At 39.2% G+C, this 20,821-nt stretch overlaps 1 protein-coding gene and 1 pseudogene across 1 annotated transcript; both read right to left on the bottom strand.

The window, feature by feature from the left end:
* Nucleotides 1-1,468: 1,468 nt before the first annotated feature.
* Nucleotides 1,469-5,723, bottom strand: LOC115662413 (probable leucine-rich repeat receptor-like protein kinase At1g35710). Its single transcript, XM_030584558.2, has 2 exons — nt 2,536-5,723; nt 1,469-1,860 (listed from the first exon to the last, which is right to left on the bottom strand). Exons 1-2 carry the CDS (start codon nt 5,570-5,572, stop codon nt 1,499-1,501), a joined length of 3,399 nt encoding a protein of 1,132 aa, XP_030440418.1. The 5' UTR covers nt 5,573-5,723; the 3' UTR covers nt 1,469-1,498.
* Nucleotides 5,724-17,455: 11,732 nt separating this feature from the next.
* LOC115662412 (MDIS1-interacting receptor like kinase 2-like) lies at nt 17,456-20,309 on the bottom strand (annotated as a pseudogene).
* Nucleotides 20,310-20,821: the final 512 nt, after the last annotated feature.

Below are 20,821 nucleotides of genomic sequence, written 5' to 3'. Positions count from 1 at the left end.
AATCTAGAAGCCATCATCAAGAAAAATAATTATGCAATGAGGTGTTATGATAAACCTGTCAAAATGGGTGAGAAACTCATTTCTTAATTCATTTTTTATAGGTTGAAATGTTATATGAGTTAGTTATATCCGGTCATAAATGAGTTTTTTTTTTGTCAATGGTTCATAAATGGGTTTGGAATGGTGTTAAATGAATTCACAACTTACTTAAATCTAAGTAACTTAACTCACATCTTTGACTCTCTCTCTCTCTCTCTCTCTCTCTCTCTCTCTCTCTCTCTCTCTCTCTCTCTCTCTCTCTCTCTCTCTCTCGTGCATGAGTTTTTCTAGATTTGATTAAATATTGAAGTATTTTAGTAATGTAGGTCAGGTCGAGTATGGGTTAGGTCAAGTATAAATTATTAGATTTGTATTACATGAAAATGGATTAAACGAGTAAGACTTACAAGTTTAAGCTGATTGCCTTCTTCGGGGTCAATGCACTTATCATGCGCTGTAAAAATTCTTCTTTTATAGTAACAGCAATAACTTAGAGAGCATCCCTGTATATAAATGTGACAGAGAGAGAGAGAGTAATGTAGACAACTTTCTTCTAACCTAAGATTTCACAACTTGATCAAGTTTGATCGGAAGCCTTACATATTCGAATTTTTTATCCGATGGAATATTTGGGTAGCATCTATTGAGAGCATCCCGACCATACGCAAATTGTCAAAATCCGATTTGAAGATATCATATAACAAAATATCTATTATTTGATCTTGATGATACTTAAATTTCGTAAGCTTTCAATGGTGGCACCGTTTGAGAGTTGAGTTTGCGAGCTTTCCGGATACTTATGAATTACTTCAATTAGATCTTAAACGAGATATCACAAGTCAAAGTTTGGTCAATATTGGGTAATAAGGACGAAACAAGTAAAGGAACATTGTAAGGCCATAGAGCTGACAAAGAACCGAATGCGAACTCCCATAGTCTGGTTGGACTAAAACCAAACGGAGGGTGAGTCTGTTTTTAGTTTACTGATGAACAGCCGAAGTTCATCTGGTATAGTCATCAAAAAACAGGTCGCGCTCGTGCTTTGTATTCCAGTTATGAGAATGTGATCCACGCACTTCCTAGAAACTAGAAATCATGAACTTTTCGTTGCCGTGAGAATCGCACAAATACTGATGTCGAAAGGAGGAGATACATGCGTTTGAAGTTTCGCAGACAGAATAGTTGCAAGTATTGGCAGGACTAGAGGTGGTGGTTCCATTCATGACACGAGAACACGACTCAAACGCGACCGCAAGTTAATGAGAGACAAAATTGACACAATACAATATGAATTAACTTAGAACTAATAAGAATTGACGTAGTTTCACTCATTTTTAATGAAAAGTACTTTTTAATCACATTGAAATAATATTGGAACAATATAAAATGACATGGATAACCGATGCAAATGTACAGACATGACAAGAATTGCTCAACAAGTGAAGCCTCTAATATTAGCTCAGTATTCCAATTTTATGTTCTCTAACGAATTCAACATGAATGAACGATGTGCTGATAGCTCTTGAGAAACTTGTCGCATGCTCATACGATGCTCCGGTTTGGGACTCAAGCATGACAATGCAATCTTTGTCATGACAGCCACTTCCCCTAGCAAATCGCCCTCAGGGTATGGAATTCTATGATCCAAAACTTCTTTCAGTGAGCAATGTGGGATCGTCGAATCACTTGATGATGGTAGAGATGTGGACAAGAGAGATGATATGAGATCGCGTGGATGTCTTCCCATTATCACTTCCATTGCTACGACTCCAAAACTATAGACATCGCATTTCTCGTTCACTTCCCTTGTGTAGGCGAGTTCTGCAAATAGAACAGCTCTTTTTCTCACTTGATCTTATTAATGCTGTCTAAATTGATCTTTTAGTCTTTTAGATGCACATTTAAGTAAGTGGAACCAGTTTAAAGAAACCTTGTATTTGGACCGAGCCTTAAATGTCAAACAGAAAAAACATGTACTAATCCTTATCCAATCAATCCGTGTACTCAAATTGTATCCTTATCCTGATAAGAGGACTTGTTTTTCTAGGACTCTTAACCATTTGAATCTCCTCTTTGTTCTTGAATATTATTGTCTTGAAAAATAATATGTGACGGTAAATTTGATAATGTAAAAATATTTGGAAAATCTCCAATTTTAGGGATTATAATTTCATGAAAGTAGCAACTCTCACCAGCTCGTTATCATAGCTAACTATTCTCTACTGCAAATCACGTTGTACTTTCTTTAGATTTCAATGTGATTAGAATAATTCCCATCCACTAACAACAATATCTCGTTTTATCCTTTAACGTGACTTATATTTCAGTAACTCTGCACAAAGGAAAACATTTGAAGAACGTTGGGATTTATGTTAGGTATCTGTTAAACAAATGAAGCCAAATTATTCATCTATCTTTTAAGTAGGATTTGTTGAATGTGGGAAATATCACATACTCACGTATGAAAAGGAGTAAAATCTCATGAAAAGAATTTACCTGGAGCTGCATATCCAAATGTGCCTGCAAATGAAGTCCAGTTGGATGAATCAGGTTTTAGAACCTTAGCAGTGCCAAAGTCCGAGACGTGAGCTTCATATTCTTCATCTAGTAAAATGTTCTTGCTCGATATGTCTCGATGAATTATAGGAGGATAGCATTCATGGTGCATGTAGAACAAAGCATTAGCCACACCTTTAACAACATTCACTCTCTTATTCCAGTCGAGCATTCTTATCCTTTGTTCGCTCTTCAAAATATCCTCCAAGCTGCCCGATTCAAGAAACTCATAAACCAAAAACGAATGGCGAGAGTTCGAACAAAAGCCATACAGCTTGACGATATTTCGGTGTCGGGTTTCCATCAAAGCATGAATCTCCCTTTCGAATGCTTTTTGACAAGCCATTTCAACATCTGGTCCTCCGTTCAGTTTTTTAACAGCAACAATCTCACCCGTTTGCAACTTGGCCTTATAAACACTCCCTTGTCCTCCCATGCCGATGCAATTTTTGGCATCGAATTCCTCGGTGGCTTCAATAATGTTCTTGTACACCGTTCTTCCATCATAGCTCCATATTTCCAGCATACTTTCACTGCTCGCTTCTATCAAGTCAGTCTCTTCTTGCCTTGTTCTTCGGTATATAATGCATGAAACTCCCACCAAAAGAAACAAAGCAAGCAGGCAACCGGAAGTAGGGAGTAAAATGAGCAGCAAAATTTTGTCTCTGCCATTCCCTTTTGTCGCCGTCCCTGGACAATGCGTGAGACCCGTAATATTTCCGCACAAGCCTTTGTTCTCTCTTACAGCAGCAATTGTAGCATTATGAAAGGCTGGAATGTTTGGTAAAGGACCCTCTAACTCATTATAGGATACATCAACAGATGTCAGGCCTGTCATAGCGTCCAAAGTCGGTGAAATTGAACCCGACAGTTGATTGTGTGAGAGATTGAGTGTTTCCAAACTGTGCAATGTTCCAACTTGGAGAGGTATATCTCCAGTAAGCAAATTTCGACTTAGATCTAGACTTTGAAGAAATTGCAGCTTGCCGATCTCAATCGGAATGCTCTGCTCAAGATTATTTCTGCTTAAATTTATATACTGAAGGTTCAAACACTCCCCAAGTTCTCTGGGAATTGAGCCACTTAGCTTGTTTCCTGCAACGTTGATTTGATATAGGTCAGACAATGCTCCAATTTCGCGAGGAATATAGCCGGCGAGATGGTTGCCATCCAGCCAAAGCTCTATCAGAGACTGCAATTTTCCAACTTCTTTTGGAATTACCCCGACAAGATTATTCGAAGATACATGCAGTACATGCAATCGAGTCATCTTTCCCAGATCAGGCGGTATCATGCCCGATAATTTATTGTTGGAGATTTTCAGACTTGTCAAATTGCTCCAATCACCCAATCTCGGTGGAAGCTCTCCATAAAGTTCATTATTGCTCAACTCAAGGTAATCCAAGTAGGGGTATGTGCCGAGAACATCAGTAATGTTGTCCTTTAGCAGGTTATTTTGGAGCCTAACTCTATGCAAACTTGTACAATTTTTCAGGCTTCTTGGTAGCGGTCCTGTGAAGTGATTGTCGTGAGCACTGAAATTTTCAAGAACTTGACCGTTGCATATATCCGGTGGCAATTGGCCAACGAACTGGTTATTGAATAGTTGTAGGCTTGTCAGGGATGTGAGATTGTTGATCTCAATTGGAAGAGAGCCTTCTAGGCTATTCTGAAATAGAGACAGCTCACCAAGGGCTCCTAGTCTTCCCATCTCTTTCGGAATCGAGCCGGACAACTTATTTTGGTACAAGAACAATCCATTGAGCTTGCTTAAGTTTCCAATACTAGAAGGTATAGGGCCTGAGATATTGTTTTCTTCGAAGAACAAGCTGGTCAAGTTGCCCAACTTCCCTATCGTTTCCGGGATAGATCGCGTGAAATTATTACTACTGAGAGCGAGTTGAGAGAGAGACCTAAGGTTTCCAATTTCCAGAGGAATAGGACCGGAAAGCTTATTGTCATAAAGATAAAGAATGTCTAAGCTGCTTAAGTTCCCTATCGACGATGGGATTGAACCTGTTAGATCATTGTTTGACAGCGAAAAATATGTGAGGGATCTCATTCCTCCAACTTCTTCAGGTATGTGGCCAGAGAGTTGGTTTCTATAGAAGTAAAGATAGCCTAACTTACTCAAATTTCCTAGAGTTGTAGGGATAGATCCATCGAGGTAATTGCCTGATAAATCGAGCTCACTAAGAGACCCCAACATTCCTATTTCTATTGGAATGGGCCCGGTGATATCATTATTCAAAAGCCATAACTTCATCAAACTGCTCATGTTTCCAATGGAAGAAGGAATTCGACCGGTGATGCTGTTGTTATGTAGAAGCAGATAATTGAGAGATTTAAGCATACCTACTTCTCGAGGGATGACCCCGGAGATCTTATTGTTCTGTAGGAATAAGCCAGTCAAGTTACTCATACTTCCTATGGAGCTGGGGACTGGACCAGTGATGTTGTTCAACGACAATTCCAGAACTTCTAGAGACCGCATCGATCCGAGTTGGGTTGGAACGTGTCCAGAAAGGTGGTTTTGAGACAAGTCTAGGTAAGCAAGCTTGGAAAGATTGCCAAGGCTCGAGGGGATGTTCCCGAAGAGCGAGTTATTGGCAAGTTTAAGGGTGACCAAGTTGGGCAATGAGGAGAAATCGAGATCGTGAAGCGTACCACCGATGGCGGAGCTCGAGAGGTTCAAACTGATGACGCTCCCAAGAGGATTGCAACTGAGTCCACGCCAAGAGCAAGGGTCGCTTCCATTCCAGGAAGACAAGATAGAGCGACTCTCGCTGTTGAGCTTAGAGTTCCATTTTAGGAGCGCCGCCACTTCCTCATCTCTTGTTTGGCTACCTGAAAGAGCGAAGGCCACTAGAGGAGAGCTTTTGGATGAAGCAGGACGAGACATTTCTTGCATAATAAGCACGAGAAGGACATAAACTAGGAAGAGCATTGAGGGTTGTTTTTGAGATGATGCCGCCATTTGACAGGATGTTTTAAAGCTATGAGGAGGGGGCTTTTCTTGTTGCAATGGCAATGCCAGCGGCCGAGGTATTTGTAGTAGAATGAAGTGGTATCTTTATGCCATCTCAGACCAAGTCAAATATTGGTTCACGCTCTAAGCTCACCCAATGCTTGTTGTCCGTGACAGCTCCCGAAAGTTTTGGCTTTTCTGGTTTGAGAAAAATTAAAATCCGGCACCCTTTCAAGAGTGACTTCTGTAGCATATTCTGTCCAGCCGCACAGCAGAAAACTGTGAGACCTTCGTATCTACGTTGAGTCCTAGTTGAATAAGCTTTCGTATGTGTGCTTCTTTCTTGCAAGTGATAAAGACAGCGGCATGAGAGCTTTCATTGTCAAGAGCAGTGAAGAAGAGCCCACAACATTCAAATCGAATAAGTGCTAACAAACCCGTAACTTGCCTACGTTGACTTCATCAATGGTAGGTCTTCCACTTGACTAATTGATGCGAGGATATCGTTGGATCTATGATCTCGGAAGTCACTTGTTGGTACCGGTAGTATCCAAATTCAGGTTCCTGGGAAAGAAATTCGTTTTACGGTGTGCTTACTTCGTTGAAAAGAATTTCTATGAAAAACATTTTCTTGACCGTCAGGTGTTTCGGAGCATTAAAAATGGTAAATCAACTAGGAAGAGTTAATATTTCCGGTCAAAGAAACACTTTCATTTATTAGAATAATATTTCCTTTTACTTGAAGGTTAAATGTAATAAACATTGTCTCGAGCATGTGTAAACTCAAAATAGAATGTGGGGAGTCAAATAGATGACGTATTTCACTCATGCCACGTTGAAGCAAGTCCATGACATACATCCTTTATATCAATAGGGAATTTGGACTTCTAATTTATTGCAAATTTAAACTATAAAAAGATGAGTAATATTGAAAATCAAAGCCAACTGCGTCCTTGAGTGAGAGTGAGTGTGAGTGAATCAGTTAGCCTCTGTCCGTCGTTTAGGTGATTTTTCTATATATTGTTTATCAAAAAATTACCAAAAGATAATGATGGAAGAAAGTTGTTTACTACACATTAACTCTACCAATACAAAAAAAAAATAGTTCCCAAAATGTGGAGAATGAAAGTAACAGATATCTTTTTTTTTTTAATAAAATACTTTAGACTTTGATGAATAAGTCCAAAATGCAAATTGTCGAATTACGATATGGCTGACAAATCATTTTTGTCAATTTATATCGACTTTAGGATAGACTTGATTGCTCTGTTACGTACAATAATTCACATCGGTCTCTATCAACTATATGGTCTAGTCAACTTCGAGCATGTGTGGATATATTTGTACTTTTATCTTTTAATTGTATTTAAATCTTGCGATTGGCCCTTTCTTTGCTCGAAACACACGAAAGGTTCACAACAAAGAAATATTTTCACGTTTATTCACATCTAATTTTTCACAATTTATTTGAAATTTAAATAATATGTTTATAATTGCTTTATAGAACACAAACAAACAGGTTCAATAATTCGAATTACATCAACTAATTGCTGGACAAGTAATCTCCCGCAATCCAAATCACAACTTTAACAATAATTGAAGGATGGGCCTCTCTTTTGAAAGATAGTTCATTGTCTTTTTGGAGCAAGCTCTCAGGACTTGCAGCCGGTCTAGGTCCAACAAGAGTGACGATAGATGGTCCTGAGTATTTAGTCCGATTCTTGAGCGGGCTGTGGTGTCACTGAACACGATTATAACTTGTTGACACCTAAATTTTGATGATTTATTTAGTTATTTGTTGCATAAAAAATTAGGAGTCGATTGCGACCCCTATACTAAAATATAATTAACATAATTTGTATTTGCATTTAGAAACATTTTTATTTAATTGCGATAGGTCCACATAATTTGCATTTAAGTCGGCCCAGTTGTAAAAGTGCTGCATGGGTCCATTTATTCGATCATTCACTTAGAGGCGCACAATTCTTTCGATATATACACGCATGGCAAATGAAGATGTCAGATGAAAATATACATTATGGGCGTATTTAAAGAAAGGTAATATTAGGTGAATACACGTTTAAACCAAAAGGGTAGCGAGAGATTCATGGGATAACCACCAATATATTAGGGAAAATTTCAAATAAGAGCTTGAAGTACTATCATTTTCTCAAATAAGGGCCTGAAGTTGACATTATTTCAAATAAGGGAATGAAGTGATCAAATCATCTAAAATAAGGGCATGAAATGGCCAAATTGTCTCAAATAATAACTTTTGGCCGGCCAGCCAACATTTGACTATATCAGTCGTCGGAGAAAGGATATTTTAGTCAAAAAATTTCTAAATATACTTTTTGATTTTTTTTACTTTCCTTTTCTTTTTCTTTTCTTTTTTCTTTTTCCCTCTTCACTCCCCCAGCCATCGCGGCGCCTCGTCGATGGCCAACGCCGTCGGCCTCAGGCGAGGGCCGCCCTAGCCGGCATCAAGCGAGGGTTGCTTGAGCAAGGGCGAACCTTGCCAGATCCGGTGAGGGCAACCCTCGCCCTCGCTCGCCCAACCCAGGGTGACCCTCGCCCAACGCCGATGAGGGCGGCCCTCACTTGAATCTAGCGACTTTTGCCGGCCATCGACGAGGCCCGACGACGGCCGATAGAGGGAAAAGGGAAAAAGAAAAAAGAAAAAGAAAAGGAAAAGAAAAAAATAGAAAAAGACAAAGGAAAAAATTTCAAAAATGTAAAGGACGAAAACCTTGTTTCAGGTATTTATTTGAAACAAGGTTTATTTCAAGCTTTTATTTGAGAAAATAATAGCACTTCAAGCCTTTATTTAAAATATGGTTCACTTCAGGCCCTTATTTGGAATTTTCTCAATATATTAAGAGCGATAGAGTGGATGCGAGGGCTCCAATATCTTCAATAGATTTGATCAACCAAGGAAAGAGATATCTGATCTTTTTTTTTTTTTTTCGGTCGATAAGAGATATCTGATTGAAGAGGGGGTATACAGTTTTCTACTTTCAAGAAAGACCGGTGCAAGAAGGCACACACAGGATTGCTTGAAATACGCCCAGTAAAAGGACACTATAAATGCCATAAGTTGTGTACGGAGATCACTTTGGTGCCATAACTTTTTTTCGGATCACTTTAGTGCCAGGTCGGAGGAAAAGAGATCACTTAAGTGACTCCGACCAAAATTCTGGCCAAAAAAAGAGCCACGTTAGATTTCCGGCAAGCCACATCAAATTTCCGGTGAGCCATGTCAGCATCGGAAATTAATCAAAAAAGAGCCACGTCATATTTCCGGCGGCCATGTCAGCATTGGCACTAAAGTGATCGTTTTTCAAAAAAGTTGGCACCAAAGTGATTCGAAAAAAAGCTATGGCACCAAAGTAATTTCCGTACACAACTTATGATACTTATAGTGTCCTTTTACCAAATACGCCCGGAGAGATCTCCACCAAGGGTGACTCCACATACCACCACCCTCAGTAGTCACCCCACCAACTATTGTTTCTTTCATCGTTCAAGATCACCATCATATCACAACATCTCGTACCAAGCGCACCATTGAGTCAGCCCGCAGAGCCGCAATCCTCGCAGACGCTCGTTGGTCATCGTTGACATTTATGGCCACCGACGTCGCTGCTCCCTGCGTTTCACTGTACTGACGCATCAAGCTGGGGAGTGGTGTGCCTAGTTCTTGCCGCGCGCGCTGTCTCAGATTTTTCTTTGCTGCGTCGTGATTCGATTAATTCCATCTTAGTCGACGCGGTGGGCATGGCACAGGAGGCAGACGAACTCGTGTTGGTGGAGGCTCATTCACTACAACCATTGCAGCGTCATTGTCTTGCGCTCGTCTCACTTCGCGGGCTTTGACGTCAACCCCAAAGCTAAGTCACGTGATTTGGAAATGTCGAATCTAGTAAATTTAGGAGGGTTTTCTCTAGGAATTTTTTGACAACGGTCTAGGTAGCGGGGATATAAACAATCATTTTTAAGAATATATTTTCCAAATTTTTTATTTTTCACAAAACAAACGGAATCTTAACACTGGCAAAAAATGTGTTTTAATGTGCGGTTAGCGTAGTGAAGAAAGTTTTCCTCATAGACTGTACGAGATCATATGTGATGGAAGAGAGAGTGACACACGAGTTCACATCGCACTTGAATCGATAGTGGTTTTGGAGAAGATTCCTCCACTCTGCTAAACATGGCATAGAAGAAATGATACCCATGACTGTTGCTTTGTCCGATTACTTCAGATATTTTATTTGGGGCTTGACCCACGTCAAGACGTTACATGTGAAATACGAGCTGCAAATAGGACCATCTCAAACGCATAATGACATGTAAGAGGAACGAGCAAAATAGAAATAGTAAGAGACGAAATAAGAAGAGTCCAATTCTATACTATGAGATATCGGTTAAAATTTTTGGAAACGGACCAATAATGAATATACAAGATATCACTTAATAACACGCGTGGATGAAAATTAAAAGCGAACAGACATGACAATGATCATTAATCTTATGTATGCAAACTGCAATGGGTCGAGCTTGTTTTGATCAGGAAAATTGTCCAAAAAATCCTAAACCTATCGTGTGACGGTTAATTCAATCCTAAACCTTTTAATAATTTGTCAATTCAGTCAATCCAGCAAATTTACCCCGAAAAATGCTTACGTGGATGTCCGATCAACGCCGGCCATTCCATGTGGCCGAACTAGCGGGAGGCTAGTGCTAACATGGTCATCGAAGATAAAAACGACAGCATTTTCTACAATTGAAAAAAAGAAAGAGTTTAGAGTTGTTGCTTGGAACCCTCGTCTCTTGCCCCAAATCAAACGCTCACCCAAAAGTAAAACATGAAATCATGAAACAAGTTATTGAATAGCCTTACTTCATTTTGGTTTCCAAATTAAACTTCTTTTGTCTTTTGGTTTTATAACTCATATATATCCATAGACTGGCAAGCTTCGTTATTTCATACTATCATCCCTCTCGCTCTCATTAGATGACATGACTAGCAAATCAACAATTATTGACAAAGAAATATACTTCTTGTTAATTGTGATCCACACGTCTCACATCACAACTTGTACCCCATACATGTGGCCCTCTATTTGCAAAGACTCATAAGTCTTTTTTAGAATAAGGACTAGGATGTAAGTCAACAACTTTGAAAACTTAACATCGGTTAAAAAATGCTTTTAATGTGGAGTTAGCATAGTGAAGAAAGTTCCCCCTAAAGATCATACGAGATCCGATGTGATGGAAGAGAGAGTGACACACAAGAGTTCACATCCCACTTGAAGCGATAACGGTTTTGGAGAAGATTCCTCCACTCCGCGAAACACGGCATAGAGGAAATGGTACCCATGACTTTGTCCAATTACTCCAGATATTTTATTTGGGGCTTGAGCCACGTGAAGACGTTACATGTGAAATGCGAGATGCAAATAGGACCATGTCAAATGCATATTGACATGTAAGAGACGAAAAAAAGAAAAGTCCAATTCTACAACTTGAGATATCGAGAACATACCAATAATGAATATACAATATATCACTTAATAACACTCATGGATGAAAATTAAAGGCGCACGGACATGACAATGATCATTAATCCTATGTGTGCAAACTAAAATGGGTCAAGCTTGTTTTGATCAGGAAAATTGTCCAAAAAGTCCTAAACCTATTATAGGGTAGTCAATTCAGTCCTAAACCTTTTAATAATTTGTCAATTTAGTCAATCCGGCAATTTACCCCGGAAAAAGCTTACGTGAATGTCCGATCAAGGCTGGTCATTCTACGTGGCCGGACCGGCGGGAGGCCGATGCTGACATGGTCGCCAAAGATAAAATGATGTCATTTTCTACAATTGAAAAAAAAGTAAGAGTTTAGAGTTGTCGCTTGGAACCATCGTCTCTTGCCCCAAATCAAACGCTCACCCAAAGGTAAAACATGAAATCTTGAAACAAGTTATTGAATAGCCTCACTTCATTTTGGTTTCCAAAATTAAACTTCTTTTGTCTTTTGGTTTTATAACTCATATATATCCATAGACTAGCAAGCTTAGTTATTTCCTACTATCATCCCTCTCGCTCTCATTAGATGACTTGACTAGCAAATCAACAATTATCGACAAAGAAATATACTTCTTGTTAATTGTGATCCACATGTCTCACATCACAACTTGTACCCCATACATGTGGCCCTCTATTTGCAAAGACTCATAAGTCTTCTTTAGAATAAGGACCAGGATGTAAGTCAACAACTTTGAAAACTTAATATTGGTTAAAAAATGATTTTAATGTGGAGTTAGCATAGTGAAGAAAGTTCCCCTCAAAGATCGTAAGAGATCCGATGTGATGGAAGAGAGAGTGACACACAAGAGTTCACATCCCACTTGAAGCGATAGCGGTTTTGGAGAAGATTCCTCCACTCCGTGAAACACGGCATAGAGGAAATGATACCCATGACTTTGTCCGATTACTCCATATATTTTATTTGGGGCTTGAGCCACGTCAAGATGTTATATGTGAAATGCGAGCTGCAAATAGGACCATCTCAAACGCATAATGACATGTAAGAGGAACGAGCAAAATAGAAAGAGTAAGAGACGAAATAAGAAGAGTCCAATTCTACGCTGTGAGATATCGGTTAAAAATTTTGGAAACTGACCAATAATGAATATACAAGATATCACTTAATAACATACGTGGATGAAAATTAAATGCGAACGGACATGACAATGATCATTAATCTTATGTATGCAAATTGCAATGGGTCGAGCTTGTTTTGATCAGAAAAATTGTCCAAAAAATCCTAAACCTATCATGTGACGGTTAATTTAGTCAATCCAGCAAATTTACCCCGGAAAATGCTTGCGTGGATGTCCGGTCAACGCCGGCCATTCCATGTGGCGGGACTAGCGGGAGGCTAGTGCTGACGTGGTCGTCGAAGATAAAAACGATGACATTTTCTACAATTGAAAAAAAGAAAGAGTTTAGAGTTGTTGCTTGGAACCCTCGTCTCTTGCCCCAAATCAAACGCTCACCCAAAAGTAAAACATGAAATCATGAAACAAGTTATTGAATAACCTTACTTCATTTTGGTTTCCAAATTTAAACTTCTTTTGTCTTTTGGTTTTATAACTCATATATATCTATAGACTAGCAAGCTTCGTTATTTCATACTATCATCCCTCTCGCTCTCATTAGATGACTTGACTAGCAAATCAACCATTATTGACAAAGAAATATACTTCTTGTTAATTGTGATACACACGTCTCACATCACAACTTGTACCCCATACATGTGGCCCTCTATTTGTAAAGACTCGTTAATCTTCTTTAGAATAAGGACTAGGATGTAAGTCAACAACTTTGAAAACTTAACATCGGTTAAAAAATGCTTTTAATGTGGAGTTAGCATAGTGAAGAAAGTTCCCCCCAAAGATCGTACGGGATCCGATGTGATGGAAGAGAGAGTGACACAAAAGCGTTCACATCCCACTTGAAGCGATAGCGGTTTTGGAGAAGATTCCTCCACTCCGCGAAACACAGCATAGAGGAAATGATAGCCATGACTTTTTCCGATTACTCCATATATTTTATTTGGGGCTTGAACCACGTGAAGACGTTACATGTGAAATGCGAGATGCAAATAGGATCATGTCAAACGCATATTGACATGTAAGAGGAATGAGCAAAATAGAAAGAGCAAGAGACGAAATAAGAAGAGTCCAATTCTACACCTTGAAATATCGTAAACAGTTGACACCTAATTTTGCCCCTCTCGTTAAATTAATGATTAAATTGTAAGCGGGCCAAATTAATGTAAAAGGGAGACAACAAGTTTAAAAAAAATTAAAAATTAATTAATTAAAAAAAAAGGGAGGAGGAGGATCGGTCGGGCCGATTTGGCCCAGCCCGATAGGGCCGGCCCCTTTTTAAATTATTTTAGCTGTTTGAGCCCAATCCGTTTGTTTATTTTTTCCTTTTTTTTGGGTTTGTTCTTTTCGGCCCACTTTTGGCCTATTTTTGGCCCGGTAGCTCCGGCCCAACCTGGCCTTTCTTCCAGCCTTTAGCCTAGCCCCTCAGCCACTCCTTCGCCTCACGCTCACGCTCGGCTAGGACGAGGACAAACAGAGACGACAAAGCAGAAGTTCGCTCTGCACGAGGAGGTTGATAGCCGCGATTCCAGAAGAGAGGAGGCGATGGCACAGCGCTACAGCCGTTTTAGCAAGGAAACAGACCTGATTCAGTCTCCAAGAAGAGGACCGGCTTCTGACATAGACTAAAATAGGGAAAGCGCACTGATCAATGGGATTTTTGAGCTGGAAATGGAAGGGGAAGGTGGCTGGCGTTGTTGACTGTCAAAAGTCGTCTGGAAGGGGACGAGAAAGAGGGAAGGGGGTGAGGATTAAAAAAGGAACAGAGAGGAGAGCTTGAGGGGAGGAGAGGTTACTGAAAAAAAACAGAGACGGAAAGGAAGAACAGAGAAAAAAAAAATAGAGAGAAAGAGGAGGCCGGGAGAGAGTTGAGCGAAATCGGTGAGTTTAGAGTCTTACCCACTTGCCGGAGGGCGACCCGAGACACCGCCGAACCCCCCAACTGCCGCGCTTGGTCTGGGACAGACACGAACCAGGTGAGTGTTGGTTCAGGTCCCCTGTTGTGCTTCCTCCTCCCCTGCCTCTCGGATGCCGGGCACACCGAGCATATTCGGTGGTCGCCCGGTCCCGTCGACAAAGGCTAACATTCAACACTCCATAAACCTTTTCCGAGCGTTGTATGTTGGAAACAAGCCGTGAACCTCGTCAAAATGGGACCTGCAGATCCCTTTTTGCAAATCCTTAATGGGAAAAAGGGATTCGCGAGACGACGGCCGGTGGTGAGGTTCCCGGCGTGGTCTCGGCTGGATTCGTGAAGAAGTTCTTGGTGAAAGCATCAGAAGTAGTCTCGGTGAAGAACAGTGAAGAAGGGGACGTTCTGGGTAGAGAGTCACGCAAGAGGGGAAGAAAAGTCAAAGAGAATAAAAGAAAAAAAAAACAGAAAAAGAAAAGAAACAAACAAAAAGGGAAAAGAAAAGAGGGATAAAAAGAAAAAATAAAGAAAAATCAGAAAAGAAAAAGAAAAAAGATCCTCGGCAGGTCAGAGAGAGTCGGGTCAGGTGTCGGGCGGATCGGGTCAGGGGACCCGGTCCGGAGTTCTTTATTTTATTAATAAAAAACATTAAAATATTTAAAATATATATATTAAAATATTAAAAAAATTCAAAAAAATCGAAAATGTTTAAAAATCCAAAAAATGTTAAAAAGTCTGAAGAACATTGAAAGAAACACTAAAAAAATTATTAAAATTTCTTTTAAAAAGATAAATTAAAAAAAAATCGAAAAAAAATCAAATCAGAAAAATTCCAAAAAATCTGGAAAATCAAAAAATATTGTTTGGGCCTTGGAATTAGCTTTTCTCGCCCTTTTGTGTGATTTGTGCCATGTTTGGATTGCATCTTGTTTGATTCACACACTTTAAATTGCGCGTTTAATTTAACATTGCACGTGATTAATTATGCATGTTAGGTTCATATGTTGATTGTTGCTTCCCTTAGCTTGGTTGGGAATGGAATTTTAAGACTCTCAATTAGTGTGAACACATTAGGCGGTAATTGAACAAGGTTAGGTATTGAAATGGTACTAGTTAGTCAATTAGTGTAATCAAGTCCCCGTACCCATTGAATCTCTAGTTCGTAGAAGTGAAGTATTTCTCCCGTGCTTTAATTGGATGTCTAATCGATCCATCAAAAACTGATTAATGGCAACTTCTAGATGAAATTGATTTGCTTGCTAACAACTTAAACATTAAGTTGCGAGTTGGAATGGACTTGGGAGAGCTTGAGTTAGGTTTAACTTAGTAATCCATTAGCCAAACCCCTTAGACGACCAAGCCGGTTCGGGAAGGTCGCGACAGGTATAATTTAGAATTTTTGGTGGCTTTGCCCTTATGTAACTTTGGGTTTGCTTTGGTTTTAGTGGATTGGGTTTAACTCAATTGAGAGCGCCCGACCTGTATCCTCTTTTATCATAATATATAATAATAAATAAGTTAAAAAATAGAAAATAAAAATTGGAAAATAGTTAGAAAACTAGGTCTTGTTTAGATTGTTAGATCTTAGTATTCGATTTAGTTTAATTTCATTAAGTTAGTATACATATAGTTAATGGATTTTAATGGATACCTTTGGTTTAGTTTAGGTTTTGGTAGATTAATCTCTTAGAAAATAAATAGAATTTGATTTAAATTTAACTCACGGGGTTACTGTCCCAAGGCTTAATAACGAAGCCATATATATTTTTCTGATTAACTTGTATAGGGTTACTTTACTACACTTAATCTTTTACTCGATCTTTTTAATTTGTTATGATTCTTTTATATTGCTTTTGTGTTGTGATTTGATTCTTTTAATTAATGGTTATGTTACATTTTAGGATCATAACAAACACAAAGACATCACATGGACACTTAGCGAATGAGAACTTTAGGACTCGTAATTGGATAAAAAGACTGCATGTGAGACTTAGTTGACAAATTATTAAGTTTAGGTACCGAAAGGGCATTAGTTAAATATCTAGTATAATCATGTCCCTGTAGTTAGATCTCTGATTGTGTAGGAAGTGAGATATACTCTCGTATCTAATTTGGCTCCCCAATATACTAGTGGCGGCACCCTATCACGTAGAATTCTCAAAGGCTAAATCAAACTAAAATGAAAATCCCAACGTCACCCGAGGTGAGGTCTTGAGGGAACCCGCGTCGATTAAGGATCGTTAGTCCTCAACTCGACATTACCTCTAAATCCGCTTCTCCAGACCCCTTTTTGGGAGGGTCGCGACAAAAGGAAGCAAAGTTAAATAAAGCAAAAGGGAAAACATACTATGCTAGAGGAGGCTTAAGAGGCGATGCCTTCACCCGTACTTCTTTGGCGAGGGTGCCCTTGCCAATACCCTTGCCGGTGAAGTAGGGCAGCCCTCGAACCGAACCCAACCTTTGATATGCACTTTTTAAAAAAAAAAAAGTTCTGGATTTATATTTTATCCTTTTGCCCTTGTCTTTTAATCAATGATACTTTTTCTTTTTTCTTTTTAATATTTCAAGTTTAGTTTTTCTGATGCAGCGCCACGTATATTCGAAAAACCCAAATGAATATCATGTCAACATTATCCATTAGGCAAATTAGACGAAGTTAATGGAGGGATTCGATTGCATCAATATGACAAGTTTTAGGATTTTATTGTACTTTCAAAATTTAGGACTTAGTTCGCACTTACCCTTAAAAGTTAATCCTTACTAAAATATGGTCTGTCTCTTTGAAGTATGTAAAGTTACTTACCTTATTTGATCTAAGCTTCAACCAAATAAAAAAAATTGATCTAACCAAATCATACTCTAATATGCATTTGAGTTTTTCTTTCATTTATGATGTTGGTAGACATTTGTAAATACTTACCTAATTTGATCTAAGCAAATCATACTCTAATCTGCATTTGAGTTTTTCTTTTATTTATAATGTTTGTGGACATTCATAAAGCTTAACGCCAGCTTATACCAATTGTGCTCTAGCACCTTTTGAGCGTATCACCTTTTCTTCACGATTCTACATGACGAGAACGAAGATGTGTAACAAGCAAATGTAATAGCTGCAAGAAATATCATGATCTTATTATCTTTTGAGTCATTCTTAAGGATTGGAAGTCGCAGCTGTAGTCCAACTCTTTCGGATTGAAATTACAAATGGCATTGATTCTGAAGTGTTTTGAAGTAGTTAATTAAACATTGCTGGAATAGATAATGAAGTTGACTAAGGTAAATAAAATACAGAAGACAGCTTACTACACGGGGGACAACAGAAAGACCAAAATATCTCAATAAGTGAAGCATGTAGGATCAGCTAGTTCTTCCAATTCGATGTCCTCTGATGCGGTTAACACGATCGAGCTATGTGATGATATCGCTTGAGAATCTTGTTGCATGCTCGGACGATTCTCTGGTTTGGGACTTAAGCACGAAAAGGCCATCTTTGTCACAAAAGCCACTTCCCCTAGCACATCACCTTTCGGGTAAGGAATTCTTTTATCTAAAAGTTCTTTCAGTGGCCAAGAAGCCGTTGAATGGCATGAGGACGATGAAGATGAGGACAGAATAGATGATATGAGATCTCCCGGATGTCTTCCTGTGATTACTTCCAATGTCACCACTCCGAAGCTATAAACATCACATTTCTCGTTCACTTCCATAGTGTATGCGAGTTCTACATAGAGAAAAGAGCAGATTTTTTCTAGCTTTTATACAGTTTCCATGCTCCATTAATCTAAGCTGATTTTGAACAAATCGAATTTACTATAAATCAATGCATACGCTGGATTCCAATGGGATTTTAAAATTTTCATTTCTTTAAGGAAAAGTTTCGATTTAGTAACTGATGGGCCTAAATCTCGTTGAACTTCAAACCATGCGAGTAGCTTTGGATTTAGTGTTAGGTAACTAGACGTTTAAAGCAAGGCAGGTAAGGATGAGGATCTCGTATAAGCATTTTCATATCTATAAAATGAAGTGGGTGAAATTTCGAAGAAATCAACTTACCTGGAGCTGCATATCCAAAGGTGCCTGCAAAGGAAGTCCAATTGGATGAATAAGGTTTTAGAACCTTAGCCGTGCCAAAATTAGAGACGTGAGCTTCATATTCTTCATCCAGTAAAATGTTCTTGCTCGATATGTCTCGATGAATTATAGGAGGAGAGCATTCATGGTGCATGTAGCATAGAGCATTAGCCACACCTTTAACAACATTCACTCTCTTATTCTAGTAAAATGTTGTTATCCTCTCTTCATCGTTCAATATATTCTTCAAGCTGCCACATTCCAAGAACTCGTACACCAGAAATGAATGTTGAGACCTCAAGCAAAAGCCATAGAGCTTGACGATATTCCGATGCCGAGTTTCGGTCAATGCATGAATCTCCCTTTCAAATGCTTTTCGACTAGCAATTTCGACGTCCATTGCTTCCTTAAGTTTCTTTACAGCAACAGTTTCACCTGTTTGCAACTGGGCCTTATAAACACTCCCATGTCCTCCCACACCGATGCAATATTTGGCATCAAACTCCTCTATAGCTTCAATAATGTTCTCATAGACCATTTCTCCATCAAAGCTCAATACTGCCCACGGGTTTTTATTACTTTCACCAATCGAACTAGCCTCTATTTTCCTTACTCTTTGGCATACGATACTTGAAGCTCCCGCAACAAGAAGCAAAGAGAGTAGACAACCTAAAGTAGGAATCAAAATTAGCAGCAACTTTTTGTTGTTGTTTTTTCCTTTCGACCTTGTGGCTGTACAGGTTGTGAGACTAGGAATAACTCCACACAAGCCTTTGTTTCCTCTCACAACTTCAATTGTAGCATTACAAAAGGCTGGAATGTTTGATAAGGCACCCTCTAACTCATTGTATGATATGTCAATGGATGTCAAGCTTGCCATCTCATCAAAGGTCGACGCAATGGAACTTGAGAGCCGATTGTGTGAGAGATTGAGTGTTTCCAATTTGTGCAATAGCCCAAGTTGTCCAGGTATATCTCCCGTAAGCAAATTTTGACTCATATCGAGAATTTGAAGAGATTGAAGATTGCTAATCTCAAAGGGAATGCTTCTGTCAAGACTGTTTCTACTTAAATTCAATATTTGAAGCTTTGAACACTCCCTAAGTTCTCTAGGAATTGAGCCACTTAGGTTATTTCTGGCAACGTTAATTGTTGACAGATCAGACAGCGATCCAAGTTCTCGAGGTATGGAGCCTACGAGATTATTGTCATAGAGTGAAAGCTCTAGAAGTGACTTTAGTTTTCCCAGGTCTTCTGGAATTTCCCCAACAAGACTATTTGAAGAGAGGTCAAGTATATGCAATTGGGTCATGTTGCCAAGCTCAAAGGGTATCACGCCTGAGATTCGGGTGTTGGAGATTTTCAGGCTAGTCAAATTGCTATATTCACCCACTCTAGGTGGTAGTTCACCGTAAAGTTCATTGTTGCTCAACTCAAGATAATCTAAGTAAGGGTATGTGCCGAGAGCCTCAGATATATTTCCCTTGAGTTAGTTGTTTTCGAGCCTAACTCTATACAAACTCGTGCAGTTTTTTAGGCCTCGCGGAATTGGACCAGTGAAGTAATTGTTTCTCGCGGAAAACCTTTGAAGAACTCGACCACTGCAAATATCTTGTGGCAATTGGCCAACAAACTTGTTATCACCTAGTTGCAGGGATGTGAGCTTGCTTAAGTTACCTATAGTGGATGGAATCGTGCCAGAGAGACTGTTTTCCATAAGCACGAGATCAGAGAGAGATCTGAGCATTCCTAGTTCTTTAGCAATAGGACCAGATAACTTATTTTGGTAAAGGTGAAGGATTTTCAGATTGCTCAAATTCCTTATAGATGACGGGATAGGACTTGTTAAATCATTGACTAGCAATTGGAAATGTATGAGGGATCTCATTCCTCCAACTTCCAAAGGTATGGGGCCAGAAAGTAGGTTGCCGAAGAGATAAAGAAATGCCAAATTACTCAGATTTCCTAGAGTTGTAGGGATGGATCCATTGAGATCATTATTTGATAAATCGAGTTAACTTAGAGACTTCAACATTCCTATTTCCTTTGGAATGGGCCCAACCAGTTGATTACGGGAAAGCTTTAAATCCGACAACCTGCTAATGTTTCCAATGGAAGAAGGAATTGGACCAGTGATGAGGGTTTTCTCTAGGTGGAGATAATTGAGAGATTTGAGCATTCCTATTTCTTTAGGGATGAAACCAGAAAACTTATTATCTGAAAGGGATAGGCCCGACAAGTTGGTCAAACTACATATCTGACTGGGAATTGAGCCAGCGAAATTATTTTTCCACAAATTGATAATTTGTAAAGATTGCATGGACGCGACTTGAGTTGGAATGTTTCCCAAAAGATTGTTTAGAGACAAGCCCATATGAGTAAGCTTGTCAAGATTGCCAATGCTCGGAGGGATGTTACCGTAGAGCAAGTTGTTACCAAACTTTAGAGTGACCAAGTTGCGCAATTGAGAGAAATTGAGATGATGAAGCGTACCACGTATGGCAGAATTTGAAAGGTTCAAGCTCACAACGCTCCCAAGAGGATCACAAACGATTCCGCACAATGAACAAGGGCTGCTTCCATTCCACGAAGATAGAGT

Source organism: Syzygium oleosum, unplaced genomic scaffold, assembly GCF_021117445.2.
Source record: "Syzygium oleosum isolate NSW1041296 unplaced genomic scaffold, Sole_v2.1 Sole_v2.05, whole genome shotgun sequence".
Taxonomy (NCBI): domain Eukaryota; kingdom Viridiplantae; phylum Streptophyta; class Magnoliopsida; order Myrtales; family Myrtaceae; genus Syzygium; species Syzygium oleosum.
The sequence above is the reverse complement of the archived record's forward strand: the minus strand, read 5'-3'. Positions and strand labels throughout refer to the sequence as shown.